Source organism: Chiloscyllium plagiosum, unplaced genomic scaffold, assembly GCF_037043375.1.
Source record: "Chiloscyllium plagiosum isolate Xiang-an unplaced genomic scaffold, Cpla_swu_hap1 HiC_scaffold_12, whole genome shotgun sequence".
Lineage (NCBI taxonomy): Eukaryota > Metazoa > Chordata > Chondrichthyes > Orectolobiformes > Hemiscylliidae > Chiloscyllium > Chiloscyllium plagiosum.
In genome coordinates, this window is record NW_028270150.1 from 90,583,003 (window position 1) to 90,606,180 (window position 23,178).

The 23,178-nt window shown below is 44.6% G+C and overlaps 2 protein-coding genes across 3 annotated transcripts in view; one reads left to right on the forward strand and one right to left on the reverse strand.

Annotated features, from left to right (window-relative positions):
* gpalpp1 (GPALPP motifs containing 1) overlaps positions 1-650 on the reverse strand; it is a 63,372-nt gene extending 62,722 nt beyond the window's left edge. The window contains exon 1 of the mRNA XM_087993059.1: positions 388-650. Coding sequence (XP_087849185.1) covers positions 388-511 — 124 coding nt within the window. The 5' untranslated portion in view covers positions 512-650. The remainder of the gene's footprint in view (positions 1-387) is intronic.
* A 33-nt stretch (positions 651-683) lies between these two features.
* nufip1 (nuclear FMR1 interacting protein 1) overlaps positions 684-23,178 on the forward strand; it is a 47,366-nt gene continuing 24,871 nt past the window's right edge. Inside the window, exons 1-5 of one of the 2 annotated variants that reach the window (XM_087993057.1) lie at positions 684-1,078; positions 2,578-2,663; positions 4,515-4,619; positions 9,849-9,911; positions 11,098-11,174. In XM_087993057.1, coding sequence (XP_087849183.1) covers positions 862-1,078; positions 2,578-2,663; positions 4,515-4,619; positions 9,849-9,911; positions 11,098-11,174 — 548 coding nt within the window. In that variant the 5' untranslated portion in view covers positions 684-861. The remainder of the gene's footprint in view (positions 1,079-2,577; positions 2,664-4,514; positions 4,620-9,848; positions 9,912-11,097; positions 11,175-23,178) is intronic. The other variant, XM_087993058.1, reaches the window with a different exon arrangement.

Sequence of the window (23,178 nt, forward strand, 5' to 3'; positions counted from 1 at the left end):
AGAGTGTTGGGGGGCGGGGTCAGAGTGTTGGGGGGCGGGGTCAGAGTGTTGGGGGGCGGGGTCAGAGTGTTGGGGGGCGGGGTCAGAGTGTTGGGGGGCGGGGTCAGAGTGTTGGGGGGCGGGGTCAGAGTGTTGGGGGGCGGGGTCAGAGTGTTGGGGGCGGGGTCAGAGTGTTGGGGGGCGGGGTCAGAGTGTTGGGGGCGGGGTCAGGGCGGGATGTCAGTGCGCTGGGTGCGGGGTCAGTGTGTTGGGGCGGGGACAGGGCAGGTGGTCGGGTTGGGGGCGGGGTCAGGACGGGAGGTCAGTGCGCTGGGCGGGGTCAGTGTGTGCGGGTTGGGGTCGAGGGGGGAACGCAGGGTCTGTTTGTGAGGCGCCGGGAGTCCGTACCTGTCTGGTCGAAGGGCGCTACGGGGCGCCGCGGATACTCGGCGCGTTGCGCTCGGCTGTTCACCGGCCTGTACCCGGGGGGCAGCGCGGGCCCGATCAGCGGCGCCTCCTCCGCCACCGACATGGCGCACCGTCCGGTGGGTCGGCCTCCCTCCTGTCAACACAATCCCCGACGACAATCTCACCACCGCCGCAGGCCGGAGCTCCCGTCAGAAAGCGGCATCGAATCGACGGCGAAACGGACGACCAGCCTTCCCCCTCAACCCGCTTCCAACGCTCCTCCTTCGCACTGGCAACAACCGCACCAAGATGGAGCCCTCCTCGCTCAATCTCATGGTCCTCCCAGTGTTTGGGAGGACCAGAGTCGCGGCCTTGCCTGCGCACAGGCGTGTGTGTGTGACGTCTAAATGAAGCGCCGGCACATGGTGAGCGCGACGGCCGATTGAAACGGCGGAAGAACTTGTCTACTCAGGGATGAGCGAGTCCGGATGTTACCCGCCGCCTGTTTTCAATCCTCCGGTTCGGCTGCTGCGGCCTCCGGTTTTCGCGCCGCCGCCTGTGGCTTGGCAGCCGCCCCCCTGGAACGGGGGAGCGCCGTCCTGGTCCGGACCGCCCTGGGGAATGGGGGCTGGGCAGCGCCCCTCGTCCTGGCTAACGGCCTGTCACAGCAGCAACAGCCGCCAGCTTCAGGGTAAAAACACTCCCCCGCTCGTTGCAAAAGGTGTCTGTTCGGATCATCGATTCTGCAGTCCCCCTCCCGATTTGCAGTTCACCCAATACCACTCTCTCTCGCCTTCTCCCCTGCACACTGTTCTTTTTCACATAACAGTCCTGATTTAATCTCCTTCTTGCTGTTTCCACGCTGTCTTAGCCACTTGTTGAGTAATAAAGCTTTTTACCCCCCCCCCCTTGTCATTTTTGTTGCTATTGCCTTTTTTAAAATCAGTGCCCTCTTGTTCCCAGTCCTTTCACGAGTGAGATCAGTCTCTCCCTAAATCGTCCATACGGACCCTTCATGATTTTGAATGCCTCTATCAAATTTCACTTCAGCTGCCTTTTCTCCAACGGAAACAGACCTAACTACTCCAGTCCATCTCCGTACACGGTCCTTACCCTTGGAACTATCCTTGTGAATCGGGCAAGTTTGAGTTACGAATCCATGGGAATTAGAATTAGAGAAACAGCTCCTTGGGAAACCTTCTCCAATACAACATCTAAGGCATTGCTCATGGCGATTTGGAAACTGTTAGGAAGCAAGAATGGTAGCTGCATACTAGATGCAGTACTTTTAATCTGGAGATTTGTTAATGTCACATCTGTATTCATAAAGGATTAAATCCGGCATTAGACTAGTTATTGAGCATTGTTAGTGAAAATGTAAGATTTAGAATAAATACTCATCCGTAAAGCCATTGGTGGCTAACTCTTAACTGGAGACGATCAGAGTGGATTTGTAAAGTTATATTATTTCAGAACAGTAATGCCACAGATATGTATTTGTCTCTAATTAATGTTACTGGTGAATATCTTACTGGTATTTTGTTTTCTGATGCAGTGGCAGAATGTGAATGGTATAAAATTATAAACTGGCAGCATAGCTGGTGTGTCCAAGCATTTGTCACAAGGTGTCAATATATAATGGTCACTTGTGTTCACAAGTGTGTTAGTTATAAAACACAACCTCACTGTTTCAAGCCACTTAAGTGTTAGGAAAATTCATATATAGAAGTAATTTTGATCATTTCAAAAATTCTGAATTTAATCCAGATTCTTCTCAGGCAGTACTCCAGAGTCTGTCTATTGGCTCATTTTAGATGGCTGTCAGTTTAAGTCGTCATTTGCATGCACGAATTGCCTACTTGAAAGATTGAATAGATTTAATTGAGCCTCCAATAATAAGTTTCTGCTTTGATTTCTACTCTGACAAGTACATGAATAAGAAAGGTTTGCAGGAATATGTGCCAGGAGCAGGCAGATGGGACTAGTTTAGTTTGGGATGATGTTCAGCATGGAATAGTTGGACCAAAGAGTCTGTTTCCATGCTTAATGACTCTATGAATAAACTTGGCTGATGGCTTGAGTTTGTATATGGTACAGCTGCTCTTTTAATATCTAGCGATTAATTATTTTTAGGCCAAATGTTTTTTTCACTCACCACCTTAACACAACTTATTTGTAAATCCAAACCAGGTAACTGTAACCAACAGTGGCCATACCAACAGGCTTCAAATCAGTGGTCTCCAAACACCAATCAAGATAACTCCAGAAAACACAAGGTAATTTTATACTCAACATTTCAGTTCTGCTACTCCTTGCAGCTCGTTTAGTTTGAGCAGGCCACCCACTTTTGAGAATGAGAGATATCCTCCTCCTCTGGTCATTTGGACTTGTCTTGGAGCCTACCCAATTGGCTAAAACAATGCAAGATACCACAAAAAGAACTTGCATTTATATAGTGCCTTTTGCATCCTCAAGATGTTTAAAATGCTTCACAGCCAATTAACAACCTTTGAATCGCAGTCCCTGTCATGCCAATATGGCATCCATTTTGGGCACAGCAAAACCCAACAAAAATGAGTCAGCAGCTCAAACATTTTTTTAGTGGTAGGAGCAGTGTTGGTCAGAAGAACTCATCTGTTGCTCCTAGAATAATGCCATAAGCTTTTTTCCGTATAGCCCGACAGATAGAGATGGGTGTCTGTTTAACATTTGTGAGATGGCATATGTGACAATGTGGTAATCTCAGTGCTTCACTGAAGTGTTGAACGTATAGCAAGTAGAACAGCACAGGAACAGGCCCTTTGGCCCACCATGGCTGTGCCAACCATAATGCCATTCTAAACTAATTGTGTCTGTCTATATGTGGTCTGTATCCCTCCAAACCCTGTCTGTTTGTGTGTCTTTATAAATGCCTCTTAAAATTGTTGACCACTTTGCCCTGGCAGCATGTTCCAGCAACTACCACAGTTGGTGTGAGAAAACTTTCCTCGTGTATCTCTTTTCAACTTTTCTCTCCTCATCTTAAAAGTATGTCCCTAGTATTTGACATTTTCATGCCGGAAAAAATTTCCAACCATCCACTTTATCCTTGCGTCTCAACTATAGACTTCTCTTAGGTGACTTCTCGGCCTCAGATACTCTAATGAAAACAATCCAAGTTTGTGCAGCTACCTTTGGAATCCTGCATTTAAATCTAGTTTCACTGCTGTAGAACTTGAAATGGTTCAAAAAAGATATGCAAGAATGTTGCCAGGATTAGAAGGTTTGAACTAAAGGGAGAGGCTGAGTGGACTGGGGTTATTTTCCCTGGAGCATTGGAGACTGAGGGGTGGCCTTATAGAGGTTTATAAAATCATGAGGATAATGGATAGGGTGAATAACCAAGTCTTTTTACCCAGGGTAGGGGATTCCAAAACTAGAAGACATAGGTTTAAAGTGAAAGGGAAAAGATTTAAAAAGGATCTGAGGTGTAACATTTTCATGCAGAGAGTGGTGTATGTATAAAATGAGCTGCTAGAGGAAGTGGTGGAGGCGGGTACAATTACAACATTTAAAAGGCTTCTGGGTTGATATATGAATAGGAAGGGTTAAGAGGGATAGGGGCCCAATGCTGGCAAATGGGACTAGATTAATTTAGGATATCTGATATTGGCATGGCAAGTAGGACTGCAGGATTTGTTTCCGTGCTGTACATCTCCGACCTATAATACACTCCAATCCAGGCAACAGCCTGGTAAACCTCTTTTGCACCCTCTCCAAAGCCTCCTCAACCTTTAGATTTAAGGTTAAAAATGGCCAAAGCTTGAAGGCAGAAGAGATAGGGAGGCTATATTTTGAACTTGCACTCATTGATATTTTAGCATGTTATATACTGTACACAAAACATACTTGTTCAACACATTTATATGGTTGTGCCGCAAGATTCAGGAATCTGCCTTGTTTCTGGAATTTTGTTTTGTGTTATAATGGCTGTTTAATTTTTCATTACAAATAATGGTTTTCATTGTCCCCAGTTGAGAGTATTAAACTGAACCATAACATTGAGCCCAGAAGCTGTACTCTATGGTTTGTTGTAACATGGGGCTAGCCAATTAACCAATTTGTATTTCTGAATTGATTTCCAAAAGCAGAAAAGGAAAAAAGAGCCAGTATACACACACTATTGTGACACCTGCGACCGGGGATTCAAAAATCAAGAGAAATTTGATGAACATGTGTCTCAGCACATCCAGGTAAGGGGGTGGCTGATTGTCCCAATTGTCACCTATACTGCACGCTGCACTTTGATGCATTGGGGCAGGGTTTGTCTTGGGTGTTTGGATAGTGTCCAAGGTACACAAGCTTAAACACACATACCAAAAGATTCAAGAACAGTTTCTTCCCTGCTGTTATCAGACTTCTGAATGGACCTCTCAAATTTTAAATTTAAATGTAGATCTCACTCTGTGATTTCTCTGAGCCATAACATTGTATTCCTCGCTCAGTTCTATTACCTTAGTGCACTTTATACGGGCTGATTTGCCTGAACTGCGCGCAAAACAAAACTTTCACTGTACCTAGGTACATGTGACAACAATAAATCAAATCAAAGTCAAAAGTAATCTCATCAAACAGCCCTGTATCTAGCTGAACCAAGAGTATTAAAAGTAACACATCTTCAATTTTCAGGACAGGGGATGAGACACTTAAATTTCACTTGCCAGCCTTGAATGTATATCTAATCCAGATTGATGGGATTGAATAATCCTCTGATGGCCCTTAGCGTCCCCTTAGGGCTTCAGTCATGATCCCAGTGAACAAAGGCCAATCATGCACAATTGGCACTTGGTCAGACGTTCATCTATACAGTATAGAAAATAGGGGAGGAAATGATTTGTTTGTGGAGAAAAAAAACTTATCTGACGATGGAGTTGAACTGCAATCTTTGCCCAGTCGAGTGCAAAGTGCTTCACTCATTGTGACTGTTGAATGGTTTGCACAACCAATATTCGATTATTTGCTGATGGATGCCTGAATGAGAGGGCTTTGCTTTGTTGATGTAAATTATAGGCCTGTCCATGGGACAAACCTACAATTTGGGGAGAGCTAGAACAATTCAGACTGAATTGTACAATTTTAAAAATGTTGGTGCATTCGTGAATTGTGAAAAAATAATTGCAGAAAATTGCTCATTCTTGTGCTCAGTAGTTACTTTCAAAATGCCAGTCAGTTTGCACAGATACATCCACCTTATAGTTAGCTTGTGCTGTCTTTTCATTCGGTGTTTGATTGAGGGGCTTGCCCAGCATTCTTAAAACATTCAAAGTTAGTTAGCTCAATGCACAGGGCAAAGTAGCTGACTTATTAAATAAGACTTATAAAATATAAAAGCAGGGATGTACCTCTTGAGGCTCTATAAGGGTCAGTCAGATCACATTTGGAGTACTCAGTGCAGTTTTGGGTCCCGTATCTCAGGAAGGATGTATTGGCCCTGGAGCTGGTTCAGATGAGGTTCATGAGAATGGTCCCAGGAATGAAAAGCTTAACATATGAGGAACATTTGAAGGTTCTGGATCTATACTCGATGGAGTTTAGAAGGATGAAGGGGGATCTAATTGAAATTTACTGGATGCTGAATGGCTTAGAAAGACTGGATGTTGGGAAGATGTTTCTATTGGTCGGAGAGGCTAGGATCCACAGGCAGACCTTTTTTTTAACAGAGATAAGGAGAAACTTCTTCAGCCAGAGACAGATGAGTCTGTGGTATTCATTGCCACAGAAGGCTGTGGAGGCCAGGTCATTGATTACACTTAAGACTGAGATAGATAGGTTCTTAATTGTCAAGGGATCAAGGGTTATGGGGAGAAAGTGGGAGAATGGGGTTGAGAAACTTCTCCACCATTCAATTGTGGTTGATCAGACTCGATGGGCTGAACAGCCTAATTTCTGCTCCTAGGTCTTAAGGCATCCCATCCACTATCTTAAACATTTACTTCCTTGACCTCTGGCATGTGCTGGTTGCAGGATAAAGTGAGGACTGCAGATGCTGGAGATAAGAGTTGAAGGGTGTAGTGCTGGAAAAGCACAGCAGGTCAAGCAGCATCTGAGGAGCAAGAGAATTGATGTTTCAAGCATAAGCTCTTCATCAGGAATGAGACTGGTGGGCCCAGGTGGCTGAGAGATAAATGGGAGGGGGGAGGAGGAAGGTAGCTGGGAATGCGATAGGCAGATGAAGGTGGGGCTGATAAATAATTAATCGGAACATTGGAAGAACTCCTCTGTTCTTATACAACTAGTGTGTAGTGAGTGTCTTGTTTCATCCACTTGAGTTTAAGTTCTCATCTGAGGAGCAGCATCGCTGACAGTGCAGCACTTTCTTAGTGGTTGGGAACTCGATCATGTCTCTGGAGTAGGACTTGAACCCGTGGTTGTCAAAGGCAGGAGTGTGCCCACTGTACCATTGCATTTAGACCTCTCATTCGTATTGACTGAAATGAGATGAACACAACAGGTGTGCAATGTTTTCAGTACAGTTAGATTTTATTAATATTTCAATTTACAGGGCATAAGTTTCCCTAAACAGAGGAAGATTGCATTTTGTAATAGGATAGAATCTCTTTGTTCAGCCCTGGTATAACATTACTGTCCCTGCTCCACTTCAGTATTGAAATGCTGAACTTTAGATTGATGAATTTCTGACATTTGTTCAATCATTACCTTGGCCTGAATCTGACTGTATTATGCAAACAAAGATTGCAACATTTAGAGTGACACGTGTGTGTTGAAGTTCTTCAACGAGTAATTTTTTTCTAAAAATAAAGTAGGTAATTAGCCCACTACCTTGCTAGCTCTATAACTGGAGCTTTCTATCTTAATCCCATTTCCCTATTTTCTTTTTATATTCTCTCTTTCCAAATATTTATTGCTTTCAAACAATGTTATCACAGCCTCAGCAAGCAGTTACTCCAAGCGCTCCATGTTCTGATAATCTATCATGGCTTTATTTAAAAAATGTCTCTGTTCCGTTATTGTTTAGTTAGAATTTTTGTAAATCCGCGAGGTGCACTTTTCTGTCGTGAATTGATCGCTGATAGGGCTTGTGTTGGTTTGCTTCAGAAGCAAACACATCTTGGACTTGTGTGCTTTTCCCTTTGCATGTAGTACCAGGAGCTGAAGGATTTCATTGGTTCAGGATATCTCGTGGGCCGCAGAGGAGCTTGGAGTGGGAGGGGAAAGATTCAGTGGTCATGGTCCGCATAGATGCCAGTGACATAGATAGAAAGAGGAAAGGGGTTCTGCTGAGGGAATAAGAGCAGCTCGGAGCTAAATTCAAAAGCAGAATCAAAAACATCATAATCTCTGGATTGCTACCTGAGCCGCGTACAAATTGGCAAAGGGTCACCCAGATTAAAAAGGTAAACGTGGCTCAAATATTGGTGTGGGGAGAGGATTCAAATTTATGGGCTATTGGCACCAGTCCTGGGGAAGGAGGGAGCTGTTCCAATGGGACGGACTCCACCTGAATCATGCTGGGAGCAGAGTCCTGGAGGATCACATAACTAGGGCTGTGGATAGATCTTTAAACTAAATAGTTGTGAGGGGGCTGCAGTTACATGGAAAATTTTGGGAAAAGATAAAGGCAGGGAGGGCTGAGCAGAGATTATTAAAGTTTCCAAAGTAAGTAATAAGACAGTGTGGAAAGGGTCAGGAATTTAAAGGGTCAGCAGATAAAGGGTCAACTACAAGAATGGAGGCAGCAGGACTGAGGGTATTGTACTTAAATGCACGCAGTACACCAAATAAGAGAAATGAGCTTGTAGCGCAGGTTGTAAATGGCAGGTATAGTTTGCGGGTATTACAGAGGCATGGCTCCCTGGGGTTCAGGGCTGGGAACAAAATATCCAAGGATACGCGTCTTATCGAAAGGACAGGCAGACGGGGTGGGGTTGCCTTGTTAGTGAGAAATGAAATTAAATTGATGGCAAAAAGTCTCACCTCGGTGGTAGGGTACCTATTGCAAAAGATTCGCAGGGTCAAGATCTATACGCATTTATAAGAAAATGGACTTGTTAGCGATAGGCAGCATGGTTTTGTGCTGGGGAGGTCATGTCTCACTAACTTGATCAAGTTTTTTTGAGGAGGTGTGGAAGATGATTGATGAGGGAAAAGTGGATGATGTTATCTATGCAGACTTCAACAAAGCCTTTGACGATGTCCCTCATGGCAGACTGGTACAAAAGGTGAAGGTGGTATTGGAGTGAACTGGCAAGATGGATGCAGAATTGGCTCAGTCACAGGAGACAGATGTTAATGGTGGAAGGATACTACAATTCACCCTGCAGTTTGAGAGGGAGATGCTGGAATCAGATGTAATGGTATTACAATTCAGTAAAACTAACTGCAAAGACATGAGTCAGCAGCTGGCCAGAGTTGATTGGAAGGGGAGGAGCCTATCAGGGAAGACTGGGCAGGAATGGCAGCAGTTTCTGGGGATAATTCAGAAGGTGCATCAGAAATTCGTCTCAAAGAAGAAGCAACATACTAAGGGGAGTCAACCATAGCTGACAAGGGAAGTCAGGAACATCATGAAATCAAAAGAAAATGATCCAATGTGGTGAAGGTTAATGGGAAGCCAGAGCATTGGGAATCCTTTAAAAACCAGCAGAGGATAATTGAAAATGCTGTATGTGCAGGGAGAACATGAAATGTGAAGGTAAGCTAGCAAGTAATAAGATTGCAAGGGGCTTTTTAGGTCTCTAAAAGGTAAGAGAGAAACACAAGTGGACATTGAACTATTAGAAAATGAGACTGGAGAATTGGTAATGGGGGACAAATGAATAGGTAATTTGCATCTGTCTCCATAGTGGAAGATACCAGCAGGAGATTCTGGGCTGAATTCTGCTCCTGGAGTTTATGGTCTAAATGGCCAGTTCTAGTAGAGAATCATAGAATCCCTGCAGTTTGGAAAGTGGCCTTTCAGCTCATTGAGTTGGCACTGACCCTCAGAAGAGTATCCAACCCAGACCCAGCCACTCCCCACTTCTAACCCTCTCCCTGTTACCCTGCATTTACTTTGACCCATTCACCTAGCCTACACATCCCTGGACACACTGGAGCAATTTAGCATGGCCAATCTACCTAACCTGCACACCTCTAGACTGTGGGAAGAAACCGGAGCATCTGGAGGGAAGCTGCGCAGACACTTGGTCAATGGGCAAACTCCACACAGTCGCCCAAGGCCGGAATTGAACTGGAGTCCTGGTGCTGTGAGGCAGGAGGCCTAACCACCATGCCTTGAGGTTTCGTTTCAGGGTCATTTCAACAACAGTAAAGAAAGAGGAAAAGTCAAGTTTGATAAAGCAAAGAGGAGTGTGAAATCTCTCTTGTGGTTTGAGTATCGAGGACACCAATGGATGCTAATGAAGTTTGACAAGATAACACAAAATATTATTAACCCAGATTGTTCTGTCTGTTTCTGGCAGTGCAAGGTGAAGGACTGTACATTCCGTGCTCACGAGAAATTGGTTCAGATTCACTGGAGAAACGTAAGTGTTGTATTTGATCAAGGGAATCAGTTTAATCAATCAGTGGGAGGATGTTTGAAAGAAATGTGCAAGGCAAGTTTTTCACACAGGGAGGGGAGTGCCTGGAACACGCTGCCAGAGATGGTGGTGGAAGCAGCCACAATCGCAACTTTCAAACATCTGGATGAATAGGAAAGGAATAGAGGGATATGGATTCTGTAAGATTAGGTTAGATTAGATTACTTACAGTGTGGAAACAGGCCCTTCGGCCCCTCAAGTCCACACCAACCCGCCGAAGCGTAACCCATTACCCTACATTTATCCCTGCACCTAACACTACGGGCAATTTAGCATGACCAATTCACCTAACCTGCACATTTTTGGACTGTGGGAGGAAACCGGAGCACCCGGAGGAAACCCACGCAGACACGGGGAGAACGTGCAAACTCCAGACAGTCAGTCGCCTGTAAGTGAAGACGGTTTTAGAATGGAAGGGCAAAATGTGCAGGCTGAGAGGGGCAGAGGGCCTGTTCCTGTGCTATATTATTTGTTCTGGTGAAGGATAAAAAAAATGCAAGTGGTTTGTTGCAATGGTTTTTCGGTGTGTGGTCTGTGGACACTGGTGGCTCACAGGCTGATTTAAAATGCACACCACTGCTCTCTAAAACCACAACAGAGGTCACAGGAGCAAACAGGCCAGTACTTTCATCCTCTGCATTCGTGATGGCATGCGACCAGTCCAGCTCATGTGTGTGGCTCTTTTCGTCATAAGCATGGGTGACAGCAGTGTCGTTTCACAAGCCAAGATGTATGTGACTGTTGCAACATAGGACTGGGAGATTATATTTTTCAGGATTGTGGGGCGAAAAGAGCAGACACGCTGAATGTGGAGTCCAACGTGAGACTGAAGCTCTGCCTCTTGGGGCCAGACATCAACTCATTGGAGCCTTATTTAAAAACAGCCCCATCAGTCATCCCATTTATTCTGGCGGTTTGTTCGTTTTGTTTTTGCAGAGTTGAGCAAAAGTGGGTGGGATAGGTGCTCCAAGGGGTCTTTTCCCTCCACCCAACTTGCTAATACTTGGGAATCACAAGCTTGTCATGCTAAATTGGAGTTTTCCATCTGTTACGTTACTTTTTGAAAGTAAATTGGATCGTTGTGACAAAACATGCTCCTCTTTGTTTGATCCCGCTTTGTTTTATACAGGCACACGGGCCAGGCGCTAAAAGAATTAAACTTGATACTGCAGAGGAAATCGCCAAGTGGCGTGAGGAGAGGCGGAGGTGAGCTGGTCACATGACTTTGAAAACAGCCGAGGTTAAGGTGCAGGCTGAGGCCACTCTCCTAAATATCACCTCTGGAGCAAGAGACTCAGCCCGGGCTTTCCAGCCTGATAAAGAAGTTGTGTTTTTGTGATATCCAGCCCGGGTTTGAAAATTCTGCCGACAGTGAGAGGTTGGGCAGACTGCGGAGAGGGAGGAGCCTCACAGCCATAAACAGTTTTGCTGTTGTTGGCAAGAATCTGTGCTGAGTCGGAGTCTTGGGTTTAAGAAGCTGGGATGTAGGCAGGAGGAGGAATGTGCATGCCAAGGTATTTGTAAGTTGGAAAGAAGGGGAGAGGAAAATTTGCGGCAACAGTGAATCCACTGAGTTGGTGATGGCCCAGTCTTTACCCAAGTGTTTCTGTGCACTCTGACCCCAGTGGGTGTTCAGGGGTCAGACATACTTGAATTTTCATTGTGACCTCCAGATTCCATTCCTTGACCAAAGAAGGAGGAATGTCACAGCCTCAGACAATGCAGCCTGATCTGAAACTCAGACCTCGCATTGGTTTCTATTTCATAAATTTTGATCTGTAAAAGAAAGAAAGCCCTTCTCTTCAATGTAATGATTCATCTTCAGTTACAACTTGGTACTTTCACTGACTTATAGATAATTCCCAATTTATAATTCTTTTGGTTCTGTAACAACTAGCATTTTTATAGCGCCTTATCATGTGCTAAAGATAATTCCAGTGTGTTTTACCCAGGGTGAGGTGGTTGTGAATTGAAGTCACTGTTGTTACATAGCCAATTGTGCATACTAAAATCTCTCAACAATAAATAAATAACTGGTTAATTTGCTTTGATTATTTTGGTTGAAGACTGAATGTTGGCCAGGCTAGAGAACTCTGTTCTCTGCTTTGAATAGTCCCTTGGAATCTTTAATGGTCATTGGAATGAGCAGGCAGGTCATCAGATTGACATCTCCAAAAGGTAGTATCTTTGACTAGATATCAATTATTTTATATTTTACTGGTGGCAACAAAGTTTAACCCACTTGCAAGTGGGCCATTTGGTTCAGAGGCAAGAGTACCACTGACAGAGAGTCTATTAGTTTCACATTTTGCACTTTGATGTGTACGTGTGCTTCGTTCATGCTGTACTGCTTATTTTCAGCCTGCTTGGTTTGAATGGTTTTGATAGTTCCACACATGATGCACTTGAGGGAGCTTGCAGATCGTCTGTAATTTGCAGATCTCTCGTTTTAACAAGAAAATGTTCAATTTTGGACGACACAGCAAACATTGACACACGGAGTTCTGTCCCGAACATGGTACTTGGTGAAACTTTGAGCGAGGTATCACAAAACTGTGTTTCCCGATTTGTTCTCCACTTTGGCGGCACGGTGGCATAGTGGTTAGCACTGCTGCCTCACAGCGCCAGAGACCTGGGTTCAATTCCCGCCTCAGGCGACTGTCTGTGTGGAGTTTGCACGTTCTCCCCGTGTCTGCGTGGGCTTCCTCCGGGTGCTCCGGTTTCCTCCCACAGTCCAAAGATGTGCAGGTCAGGTGAATTGGCCATGCTAAATTGCCCGTAGTGTTAGGTAAGGGGTATGGGTGGGTTGCGCTTCGGCGGGTCGGTGTGGACTTGTTGGGCCGAAGGGCCTGTTTCCACACTGTAAGTAATCTAATCTAATCTAATCTAATTGTAGATTTATTGGACTGCCTTTCTGACAAGCTGCCGGTATGAGCCTGGCTAATTGTTTTCCTGAAAATGACTCTTGTACAGAAATGATCAATTCATTTACTTATTTGGACGGGAATGGCACTTGTCAAAAGGTGTGAATTCTTTCAGTAATGGGATTCCTAGTGACAGTCCATCTTATGAAGTGGTTGTTCTGTTACTTGCAATTGGGGAAAATAATGCATCATGCTGCAGATTGTTTGAAGACTTTATCAAGCAGAGCAAGTGACCTTGTGTCAGGCATGGACCCAGTGGAGTGACTGACTGCATGTATTTTGTAGTGGAAACCATGATCCTTATAGATTGAAAGAATTGAGTGGGTGAGTTTGTGATTGGATCGTAGAATACTCCACTGCCAGTGGCAATTGAGGTAAAAGATCAAACCGCCTGATAAAGGAATTTGAAGTCATTGAAAAGCAAAAATATAAAAGGCGGACAATGGGATTAGACTCTAAGCTCCAGTTGAGGAGCTGGTGCTGCCACAGTGAATTTGTTAGCTGAGTTAACTGTTAGAATTTCTTGTGAACAGCACTTTGACCTGTTCTACACATTGCACCTCCCAAAGGTTGTTGAATCAATGCAGCCTTTATATTGGGTGCCTGATTTATTCTGAAATGCGATGTCTTTGTTTTTTGCACCATGCAGATTGTATGTCGATGCCAGCATAATTCAGGCCCAGCTCAGCGTTCAGCCTCTTGCTCAGCAACTGTGGAATCATTTTTTTTTTCACTCTCCCTTCTCCTTATCAACTTTGTAAAATTATCTCAAGGTACCTTGCCATTAGCTTTAGTATTTTGTACTTAATGTCATTCTTCATGTTTCAGCCTAAATGCTGCCTATCAATAGCAATCGATAATGGAGGAGATGTTGCTGTGAACATATTCTCACTTACTTTTCTTTGAGTGTGTGATTTCTGCACAAGGTCATTTTCATTACTGGTAGAGGGTACCATTCCTGATTTTCTCCCTCTTCCAGTCTGGTGATCATGAGATCAGTTGTAGCGTTATCTCGTTTAGGTAAGGAATTGGGCCATCAAACGGTGTGATCTTTACTGGTCCTTCTTAGTGCATAGCCCCAGTAACTATTGGAGATGTCACATTTTTAAAAGGTACAAGCTCTAACTACACCTCCTTAAGTACTCATGTCATTAGATAATTAATAAAGATACGTGCTGTTGCCCATCTTGCAATGCCATACAATTTCCAGCTGTGATCATAAGATCTAATCAGTGGGGTCCTTTAGGAGTATGGTGTATGCTTTTTCAGAAAGATGTACTCACGTGAATATTACAAAGAATTGGAGCTACTGACATTTTTTAAAAAGCTCAGTTTTGCACTGTGGCTTCTTACAGCCTGTGCTTCAGCCCAAGTGCAGTAAACGAGGTTTCAGTGCAGGAAACAGTTTCAGTTTGACCCCATTATGTAGAACTTGCTTTTAGTCTCTTAGCTGCACTTTACTAGGGGCAAGTTGGCAGAATGGAATTGGAGGATGGAGGTCTTGGAGAGAGATGACATACTCCCTTTTACACACGGGAGACCACATCATAGTGTTTCAGTCTGTTAATTGGGGGTGTGCCCAGCAAATTTCAAAGAACTGAGCTTTGCCAAATTGAGTTCAGAGAAAGAAAACAATTCCGAAGCAGTAAATTGTTAACTTTCATTAATAATAATGACCATTTAAATCTGCTGAGGGACTGAGCTATCAAATGAAACTAAGCTGAGCTATCTAAGGAAAATCGGGTTGGTAGTAGATCCCAAGAAAAGGAATTCACGCAATATTTATGGCATGGGTTTTTTGTTGGAGCAATTTATGGTAGAGCCCACCAGGGCACAGCCTATTCTGGATTTGGTGTAATGTGGCAGACTTGATTGGGGAGCCTTAAGGTGAAGGAACCCCCAGAGGCAGTGACCATGATATGATCAAATTCACCCAGCAGTTTGAGAGGGAGAATCAGAGGTAATGATATTACAATTGAGTAAAGATATCGACAAAGATATGGGGGAGGAGCTGGCTAGAGTTAATTGGAAGAGGAGCCTATTTGGGGAGATAGTGGAGCAGAAAAGGGCAGGGACTTAGAGTCATAGAGATGTACAGCACAGAAACAGACCGTTCAGTCCAACCCATCCAGGCCGACCAGATATCCCAACCCAATCTTGTCCCACCTGCCAGCACCCGGCCCATATCCCTCCAAACCCTTCCTATTCATATACCCATCCAAATGCCTCTTAAATGTTGCAATTGTACCAGCCTCCACCACATCCTCTGGCAGCTCTTTCCATACATGTACCACCCTCTGCGTGAAAATGTTGCCCCTTAGGTCTCTTTTATATCTTTCCCCTCTCACCCTAAACCTATGCCCTCTAGTTCTGGACTCCCCGACCCCAGGGAAAAGACTTTGTCTATTTATCCTACCCATGCCCCTCATAATTTTATAAACCTCTATAAGGTCACCCTCAGCCTCTGACGCTCCAGGGAAAACAGCCCCACCCCATTCAGCCTCTCCCTGTAGCTCAGATCCTCCAACCCTGGCAAAATCCTTGTAAATCTTTTCTGAACCCTTTCAAATTTCACAACATCTTCCCGATAGGGAGGAGACCAGAATTGCACGCAATATTCCAACAGTGGCCTAATCAATGTCTTGTACAGCCGTAACATGACTTTCTAACTCCTGTACTCAATACTCTGACCAATAAAGGAAAGCATACCAAACGCCTTCTTCACTATCCTATCTACCTGCGACTCCACTTTCAAGGAGCTATGAACCTGCACTCCAAGGTCTATTTGTTCAGCAATACTCCCTAGGACCTTACCATTAAGCATATAAGTCCTGCTAAGATTTGCTTTCCCAAAATGCAGCACCTCACATTTATCTGAATTAAACTCCACCTGCCATGTCTCAGCCCATTGGCCCATCTGGTCCAGATCCTGTTGTAGTCTGAGCTAACCCTCTTCGCTTTCCACTACACCTCCAATTTTGGTGTCATCTGCAAATTTAATAACTTACCTCTTATGCTCACATCCAAATCATTTATGTAAATGACAAAAACTGGAGGACCCAGCACCGATCCTTGTGGCACTCCACTGGTCACAGGCCTCCAGTCTGAAAAACAACCCTCCACCATCACCCTCTGTCTTCTACCTTTGAGCCAGTTCTGTATCCAAATGGCTAGTTCTCCCTGTATTCCATGAGATCTAACCTTACTAATCAGTCTCCCATGGGGAACCTTGTCAAACGCCTTACTCAAGTCCATATAGATCACATCTACTGCTCTGCCCTCATCAATCTTCTTTGTTACTTCTTCAAATCAAGTCTGTGAGACATGATTTCCCACGCATAAAGCCGTGTTGACTATCCCGAGTCAGTCCTTGCCTTTCCAAATTCATGTACATCCTGTTCCTCAGGATTCCCTCCAACAGCTTGCCCACCACTGAGGTCAGGCTCACCGGCCTATAGTTCCCTGGCTTGTCTTTACCGCTCTTCTTAAACAGTGGCACCACGTTTGCCAACCTCCAGTCTTTCGGCACCTCACCTGTGACTATCGATGATACAAATATCTCAGCAAGAGGCCCAGCAAACACTTCTCTAGCTTCCCACAGAGTTCTCGGGTACACCTGATCAGCCCCTGGGGATTTATCCACCTTTACCTGTTTCAAGACATCCAGCACTTCCTCCTCTGTAATCTGGACATTTTGCAAGATGTCACCATCTATTTCCCTACAGTCTATATCTTCCATATCCTTTTCCACAGTAAATACAGATGCAAAATATTCATTTAGTATCTCCCCCATTTTCTGTGGCTCCACACAAAGGCCGCCTTGCTGATCTTTGAGGGGCCCCATTCTCTCCCTAGTTACCCTTTTGTCCTTAATATATTTGTAAAAACCTTTTGGATTCTCCTTAATTCTGTTTGCCAAAGCTATCTCATGTCCCCGTTTTGCCCTCCTAATTTCCCTCTTAAATATACTCCTACTTTCTTTATACCCTTCTAAGGATTCATATGACATATGCTTCCTTCTTTTTCTTAACCACACCCTCAATTTCTTTAGTCATCCAGCATTCCCTGTACCTACCAGCCTTCCCTTTCACCCTGACAGGAATATACTTTCTCTGGATTCTTGATATCTCATTTCTGAAGGCTTCCCATTTTCCAGCTGTCCCTTTACCTGCGAACATCTGCCTCCAATCAGCTTTCGAAAGTTCTTGCCTAATACTGGCCAAATCGGCCTTTCTCCAATTTAGAACTTCAACTTTTAGATCTCGTCTATTCTTTTCCATCACTATTTTAAAACGAATAGAATTATGGTCGCTGGCCCCAAAGTGCTCCCCCACTGACACCACAGTCACCTGCCCTGCCTTATTTCCCAAGAGTAGGTCAAGTTTTGCACCTTCTCTAGTAGGTACATCCACATACTGAATCAGAAGATTGTCTTGTATACACTTAAGAAATTCCTCTCTATCTAAACCTTTAGCACTCTGGCTGTCCTAGTCGATGTTTGGAAAGTTAAAATCCCCTACCATAATTACCCTATTATTCTTACAGATAGCTGAGATTTCCTTACAAGTTTGTTTCTCTGTTTCCCTCTGACTATTGGTGGGGGGGGGGGGGGTCTATAATACAAGGCTGAAAAATGTGTTGCTGGAAAAGCGCAGCAGGCCAGGCAGCATCCAAGAAGCAGGAGAATCAATGTTTCCGTCATAAGCCTGAAGAAGGGCTTATGCCCGAAACGTCGATTCTCCTGCTCCTTGGATGCTGCCTGGCCTGCTGCACTTTTCCAGCAACACATTTTTCAGCTCTGATCTCCAGCATCTGCAGTCCTCACTTTCTCTGGGTCCCAGTAAGGTGATCATCCCTTTCTTATTTCTCAGTTCCACCCAAATAACTTCCCTGAATGTATTTCCAGGAATATCCTCCCTCAGCACAGCTGTAATGCTATCCCTTATCAAAAATGCCACTCCCCCTCTTCTCTAGCCTCCCTTTCTATTCTTTCTGTAGGACTTGTATCCTGGAACATTAAGCTGCCAGTCCTGCCCACCCCTGAGCCGTGTTTCCGTAATTGCTATGATATCCCAGTCCCATGTTCTTAACCATGCCCTGAGTTCATCTGCCTTCCCTGTTAGTCCCCTTGCATTGAAATAAATGCAGTTTAATTTATTAGTCCTACCTTGGCCCTGACTGTTTGACTCACTTCTGTTCTCAGCTGTACCCGTCTCAGATCGATCTCTTTCCTCACTATCTCCCTGGGTCCCACCACCTTACTAGTTTAAATCCTCCCAAGCAGTTCTAGCAAATTTCCCTGCCAGTATATTAGTCCCCTTCCAATTTAGGTGCAATCCGTCCTTCTTGTACAGGTCACTTCTACCCCAAAAGAGATCCCAATGATCCAAAAATGTGAATCCTTCTCCCATACACCAGCTGCTCAGCCATGCATCATCTGCTCTATCCTCCTATTCCTGCCCTCACTAGCTCGTAGCACTCTGAGTAATCCAGATATTACTACCCTTGAGGACCTCCTTTTTAAATTTCTGCCTAACTCCCTATAATCTCCCTTCAGAGTCTCAACCTTTTCCCTTCCAATGTCGTTGGTTCCAATCTGGACAATAACCTCCTACTGGCCCCTCTCCCACGTGAGAACATTCTGCACCCTCTCTGAGACATCCTTGATCCTGGCACCAGGGAAACAACACACCATTCTGCTTTTTCTCTGCTGGCCACAGAAACGTCTGTCTGTACCTCTGACTACAAAATCCCCTAACACAATTGATCTCTTGGAAGCCGATGTACCCCTCGTTGCATTAGAGCCAGTCTCAACACCAGAAACTTGGCTGTTCGTGCTACGTTCCCCTGAGAATCCATCACCCCCTACATTTTCCAAAACAGCTTACCTGTTTGAAATGTGTATATCCACAAAAGACTCCTACACTAGTTGCCTATCTCTCTTACCCTTCCTGGAGTTAACCCATCTATGTGACTATCTGAGACTTCTCCCTCTTCCTATAACTGCCATCCATCACATACTGTTGCTGTTGCAAATTCCTCATCGCTTCTATCTGTCTCTCCAACCGATCCACTCAATCTGATAAGATTTGCATCCAACAGCATTTATGGCAGATATAATCCGCAGTAACCCTTAAGCTCTCTTTAAATTCCCACATCTGACAAGAAGTACATATCACTGCAAAGGCCATTTTTGCTCCTTCACAATCTACAAACCCAGAAAATAACACCGTCTTATTCCTGTACAAAACACTGCACCAGGTTAATTAATAGCTATGGCTTATATTTTAAGTTTAATCAAGAGACTCATCTCCAAAAACATATCATCAAGAAAGAATCCACTCTACTCACTACTGCAGCCTTTCTCTTGGACAGACTTAAAACAACAATTAACTTATCTGATTCTGTGCTGTGAACTTCGCCCAACAGTTCCTCCAAGATTAGTTGTGAATTTCACTGTTGGTTAATTTTCCCAGATGCACTCCGATGTCCAGTGGTACACGAATTCAAACAGCAAAGGCGGTAGTGCAGGTTTCTTTCTTTCTTCTTCTTTCTTTCTTTCTTTCTTTCTTTCTTTCTTTCTTTCTTTCTTTCTTTCTTTCTTTCTTTCTTTCTTTCTTTCTTTCTTTCTTCTTTCTTTCTTTCTTTTCTTTCTTCTTTCTTTCTTTCTTTTCTTTCTTTCTTTCTTTCTTTCTTTCTTTCTTCTTTCTTTCTTTCTTTCTTTTCTTTCTTTCTTTCTTTCTTTCTTTCTTTCTTTCTTTCTTTCTTTCTTTCTTCTTTCTTTCTTTCTTTCTTTCTTTCTTTCTCTCTCTCTCTCTCTCTCCTCTCTCTCTCTCCCTCTCTCTCTCTCTCTCTCTCTCTCCCTCCTCCCTCCCTCTCTCTCTCTCTCTCTCTCTCTCTCTCTCTCTCTCTCTCTCTCTCTCTCTCTCTCTCTCTCTCTCTCTCTTTCTCTCTCTCTCTCTCTCTCTCTCTGTTTGCCCTTCTTTCTTTTAAACTGCTGTTGTTTTGACTTTTTTTTTTCCAAATTTTTAAAACAGTGCAACAGCATATAAATAGTAATTGCTGCTCCTGGAATTCGAGGAAATCACCTCCAACACTTAAATACCTCAAAAAAAAAAGAGCAGCTCTTAGAGCCAGAAATTTTTCCTATCCTCCATTTTGGATTACCCAGAATCATCTGGATAATTCGGGAGGAGCAGCAGACAATCATCTCAAAGAAGGAACAATGTACACTAAGGGGAGGATGAGGCAATCATGGTTGATGAGGGAAGTCAGGACAGCATGAAATCAAAAGCATACAATATGGTGAAAGTTAATGGGAAGTTCGAGGATTAGGAAGCCTTAAAAACCAGCAGAGGACAAACTAAAAAATGCAATGGGCGTGAGAGAAGCTGAAATATGAGGGTAAGCTAGTTAGTAATAAGAAGATGGCAAGAGTTTTTTTAGGATATTCTAAAAGGTAAGAGAGGGTCAAGCGTGGGCATTGACCACTGTAAATAATGTAATACCCCTGTTTAAGAAGGGATGGGAGGCAAAAACATGAAAACCGTTGGCCAGTTAGCCTGACTTCGGACTTATAGTTCATTATTAAGGATGTGATTGTGGAGTACTTGCAAGTAGCATGGGTAAAATAGGGCTGAGTCAGCACGACGTCATCAAGGGGAGGTCATGCCTGACAAATTTGTTAGAGGTTCTTTGAGGAGGTAATGAGTAAGCTTAAAGAAAGGAGACCCAGTGAATGTGATCTTTTTGGATTTCCAGAAGGTCTTTGACAAGCTTCCACAAGGAGGCTGCTAACAATAAGAGCCTATGTGTAGGGGCAAGGTGCTGGCATGGATAGAGAATTGGCTGACTGGCAGAAGCCAGAGAGGGGGGGTAAAGGGGACTGCAAGATGGCAGCCGGTGACTAATGGAGGTCTGCAGGGGTCAGTGTTGGGACGCCGCTATTCATGTTACATATTAACAATCTGGACAAAGGAACTGAGGGCATTGTTTGCAGATGACACAAAGATAGGCGAGGGACAGGCAGTATTGAGAAGTGGGGAGGCTGCAGAAGGACTTGGACATGCGGGAGAATGGGCCGAACACAATGTGGAAAAGTGTGAGGTTATGCACACAGGTAGAAAGAATGGGGGCATAGCCTTTTCCCATTTAGAAACTAGCCTTCCGGAAATCTAAAGTGCAAAGGGAGTTGGGAGTACTAGATTTGGATTCACTTAAGGCTAACGTGTAGGTTCATTTGGAAGTTAGGAAAGCAAATGCAATAGCTTTAATTTCAAGAAGGTGGGAATACAAGAGCAGGAGCTGTGTTAGGCTCTGGTTAGACTGCATTTGAATACTGTGAGCAGTTTTGGGCCCCATATCAAAGGAAAGACATGCTGGCTTTGGAGAGGACGCAGAGGATGTCGACAAAAATGGTGCTGGGGCTGAAAGCCTTGTCATATGAGAGAGGTTGAGGTCTCGGAGTCTATACTCCATGGAGTTTGGAAGGATGAGGGGGAGGATCTGATTGAAAGTACTGAATACTGAGAAGCCTGGATAGAGTAGATGTGGAGAAGATATCTCCACATGTAGGAGAGGACTAGGATTCAAGGGTACAGCCTCAGAGTGAAGGGGCGACCCTTTGGAACTGAGATGAGGAGGAATTTCTTCAGCCAGAGGGTGGTTAATCTGTGGAAATCATGGTCACAGAGCAGTGAAGGCCAAGCATTAATGCACTTAACACAGAGATAGATAGTTCCTGATTAGTCAGGGGATCAAAGGATATGGGGAGAAGGCAGCAGAATGGGGTCGAGAGACATACAGGCATGATCGAATGGCAGAGCAGACCTGATGAGCCAAATGGCCTAATTCTGCTTTTTAATGTTATGGTCTTTAATTGCCTTTTTGATTTAGAAATACAGCTAGTGAGAGAAATAGATTTAGCACCAAGTCCATTCACTGAGGATGTGAAGGAGATCAGAACTGAAGTGCAGATTGGGTTGAATTAACATTACCTTTCATTCTTCTGTTGTGACACACACACACGTGTGCGCACTCTGGGCTGACCTCAGAATCTACATGAAAGTTAAAGTCAAAAGTAGTGGTTGCCTTTCAGCCTGGGTTTTCTCTCTCCCAGTGTTTGGAGGGGGAAGAGATGGAGAGGAAGGATGGATGTTTGTGTCCATCCCACGTTCAAGGTTCACACACTTACTCCCTTTCCTGTTCATACTGTCTCACTTTCCATCAACCTTTCACTTCTCATTGTCACTCTCTCCCTATCTCTCATTTTCTCCCACTCTCCTTTTCTCTCCCTCATTTGGTTTTTGACTCTCTCTCTCTCTCTCTCTCTCTCTCTCTCTCTGTGTCTCTCTCTCTCTCTGGTCTCTCTCTCTCTGTGTCCCTCTCTCTCTCTGTTCCCTCTCTCTCTCTGTGTCCCTCTCCTCTCTGTGTCCCTCTCTCTCTTCTCTGTGTCCCTCTCTCTCTCTCTGTCTCCCCTCTCTCTCTCTGTGTCCCTCTCTCTCTCTGTGTCCCTCTCTCTCTCTCTGTGTCCCTCTCTCTCTCTCTCTCTGTGTCCCCTCTCTCTCTCTCTGTGTCTCCCCCTCTCTCTCTCTCTCTGTGTCCCTCTCTCTCTCTGTGTCCCTCTCTCTCTCTGTGTGTCCCTCTCTCTCTCTCTGTGTCCCTCTCTCTCTCTCTGTGTCCCTCTCTCTCTCTCTGTGTCCCTCTCTCTCTCTCTGTGTCCTCTCTCTCTCTCTGTGTCCTCTCTCTCTCTGTGTCCCTCTCTCTCTCTGTGTCTCTCTCTCTGTGTGTCTCTCTCTCTCTCTGTGTGTCTCTCTCTCTCTCTCTGTGTGTGTCTCTCTCTCTCTCTGTGTGTCTCTCTCTCTCTCTGTGTGTCTCTCTCTCTCTGTGTGTCTCTCTCTCTGTGTGTCTCTCTCTCTGTGTGTCTCTCTCTCTGTGTGTCTCTCTCTCTGTGTGTCTCTCTCTCTCTGTGTGTCTCTCTCTCTGTGTGTCTCTCTCTCTGTGTGTCTCTCTCTCTGTGTGTCTCTCTCTCTGTGTGTCTCCTCTCTCTGTGTCTGTCTCTCTCTCTGTGTCTGTCCTCTCTCTGTGTCTGTCTCTCTCTCTCTCTCTGTCTCTCTCTCTCTCTCTGTGTCTCTCTCTCTGTCTCTCTCTCTCTCTCTGTGTCCCTCTCTCTCTGTGTCCTCTCTCTCTCTCTGTGTCCTCTCTCTCTCTCTCTCTGTGTGTCTCTTCTCTCTCTCTGTGTGTCTCTCTCTCTCTCTGTGTGTCTCTCTCTATCTCTGTTGTCCTCT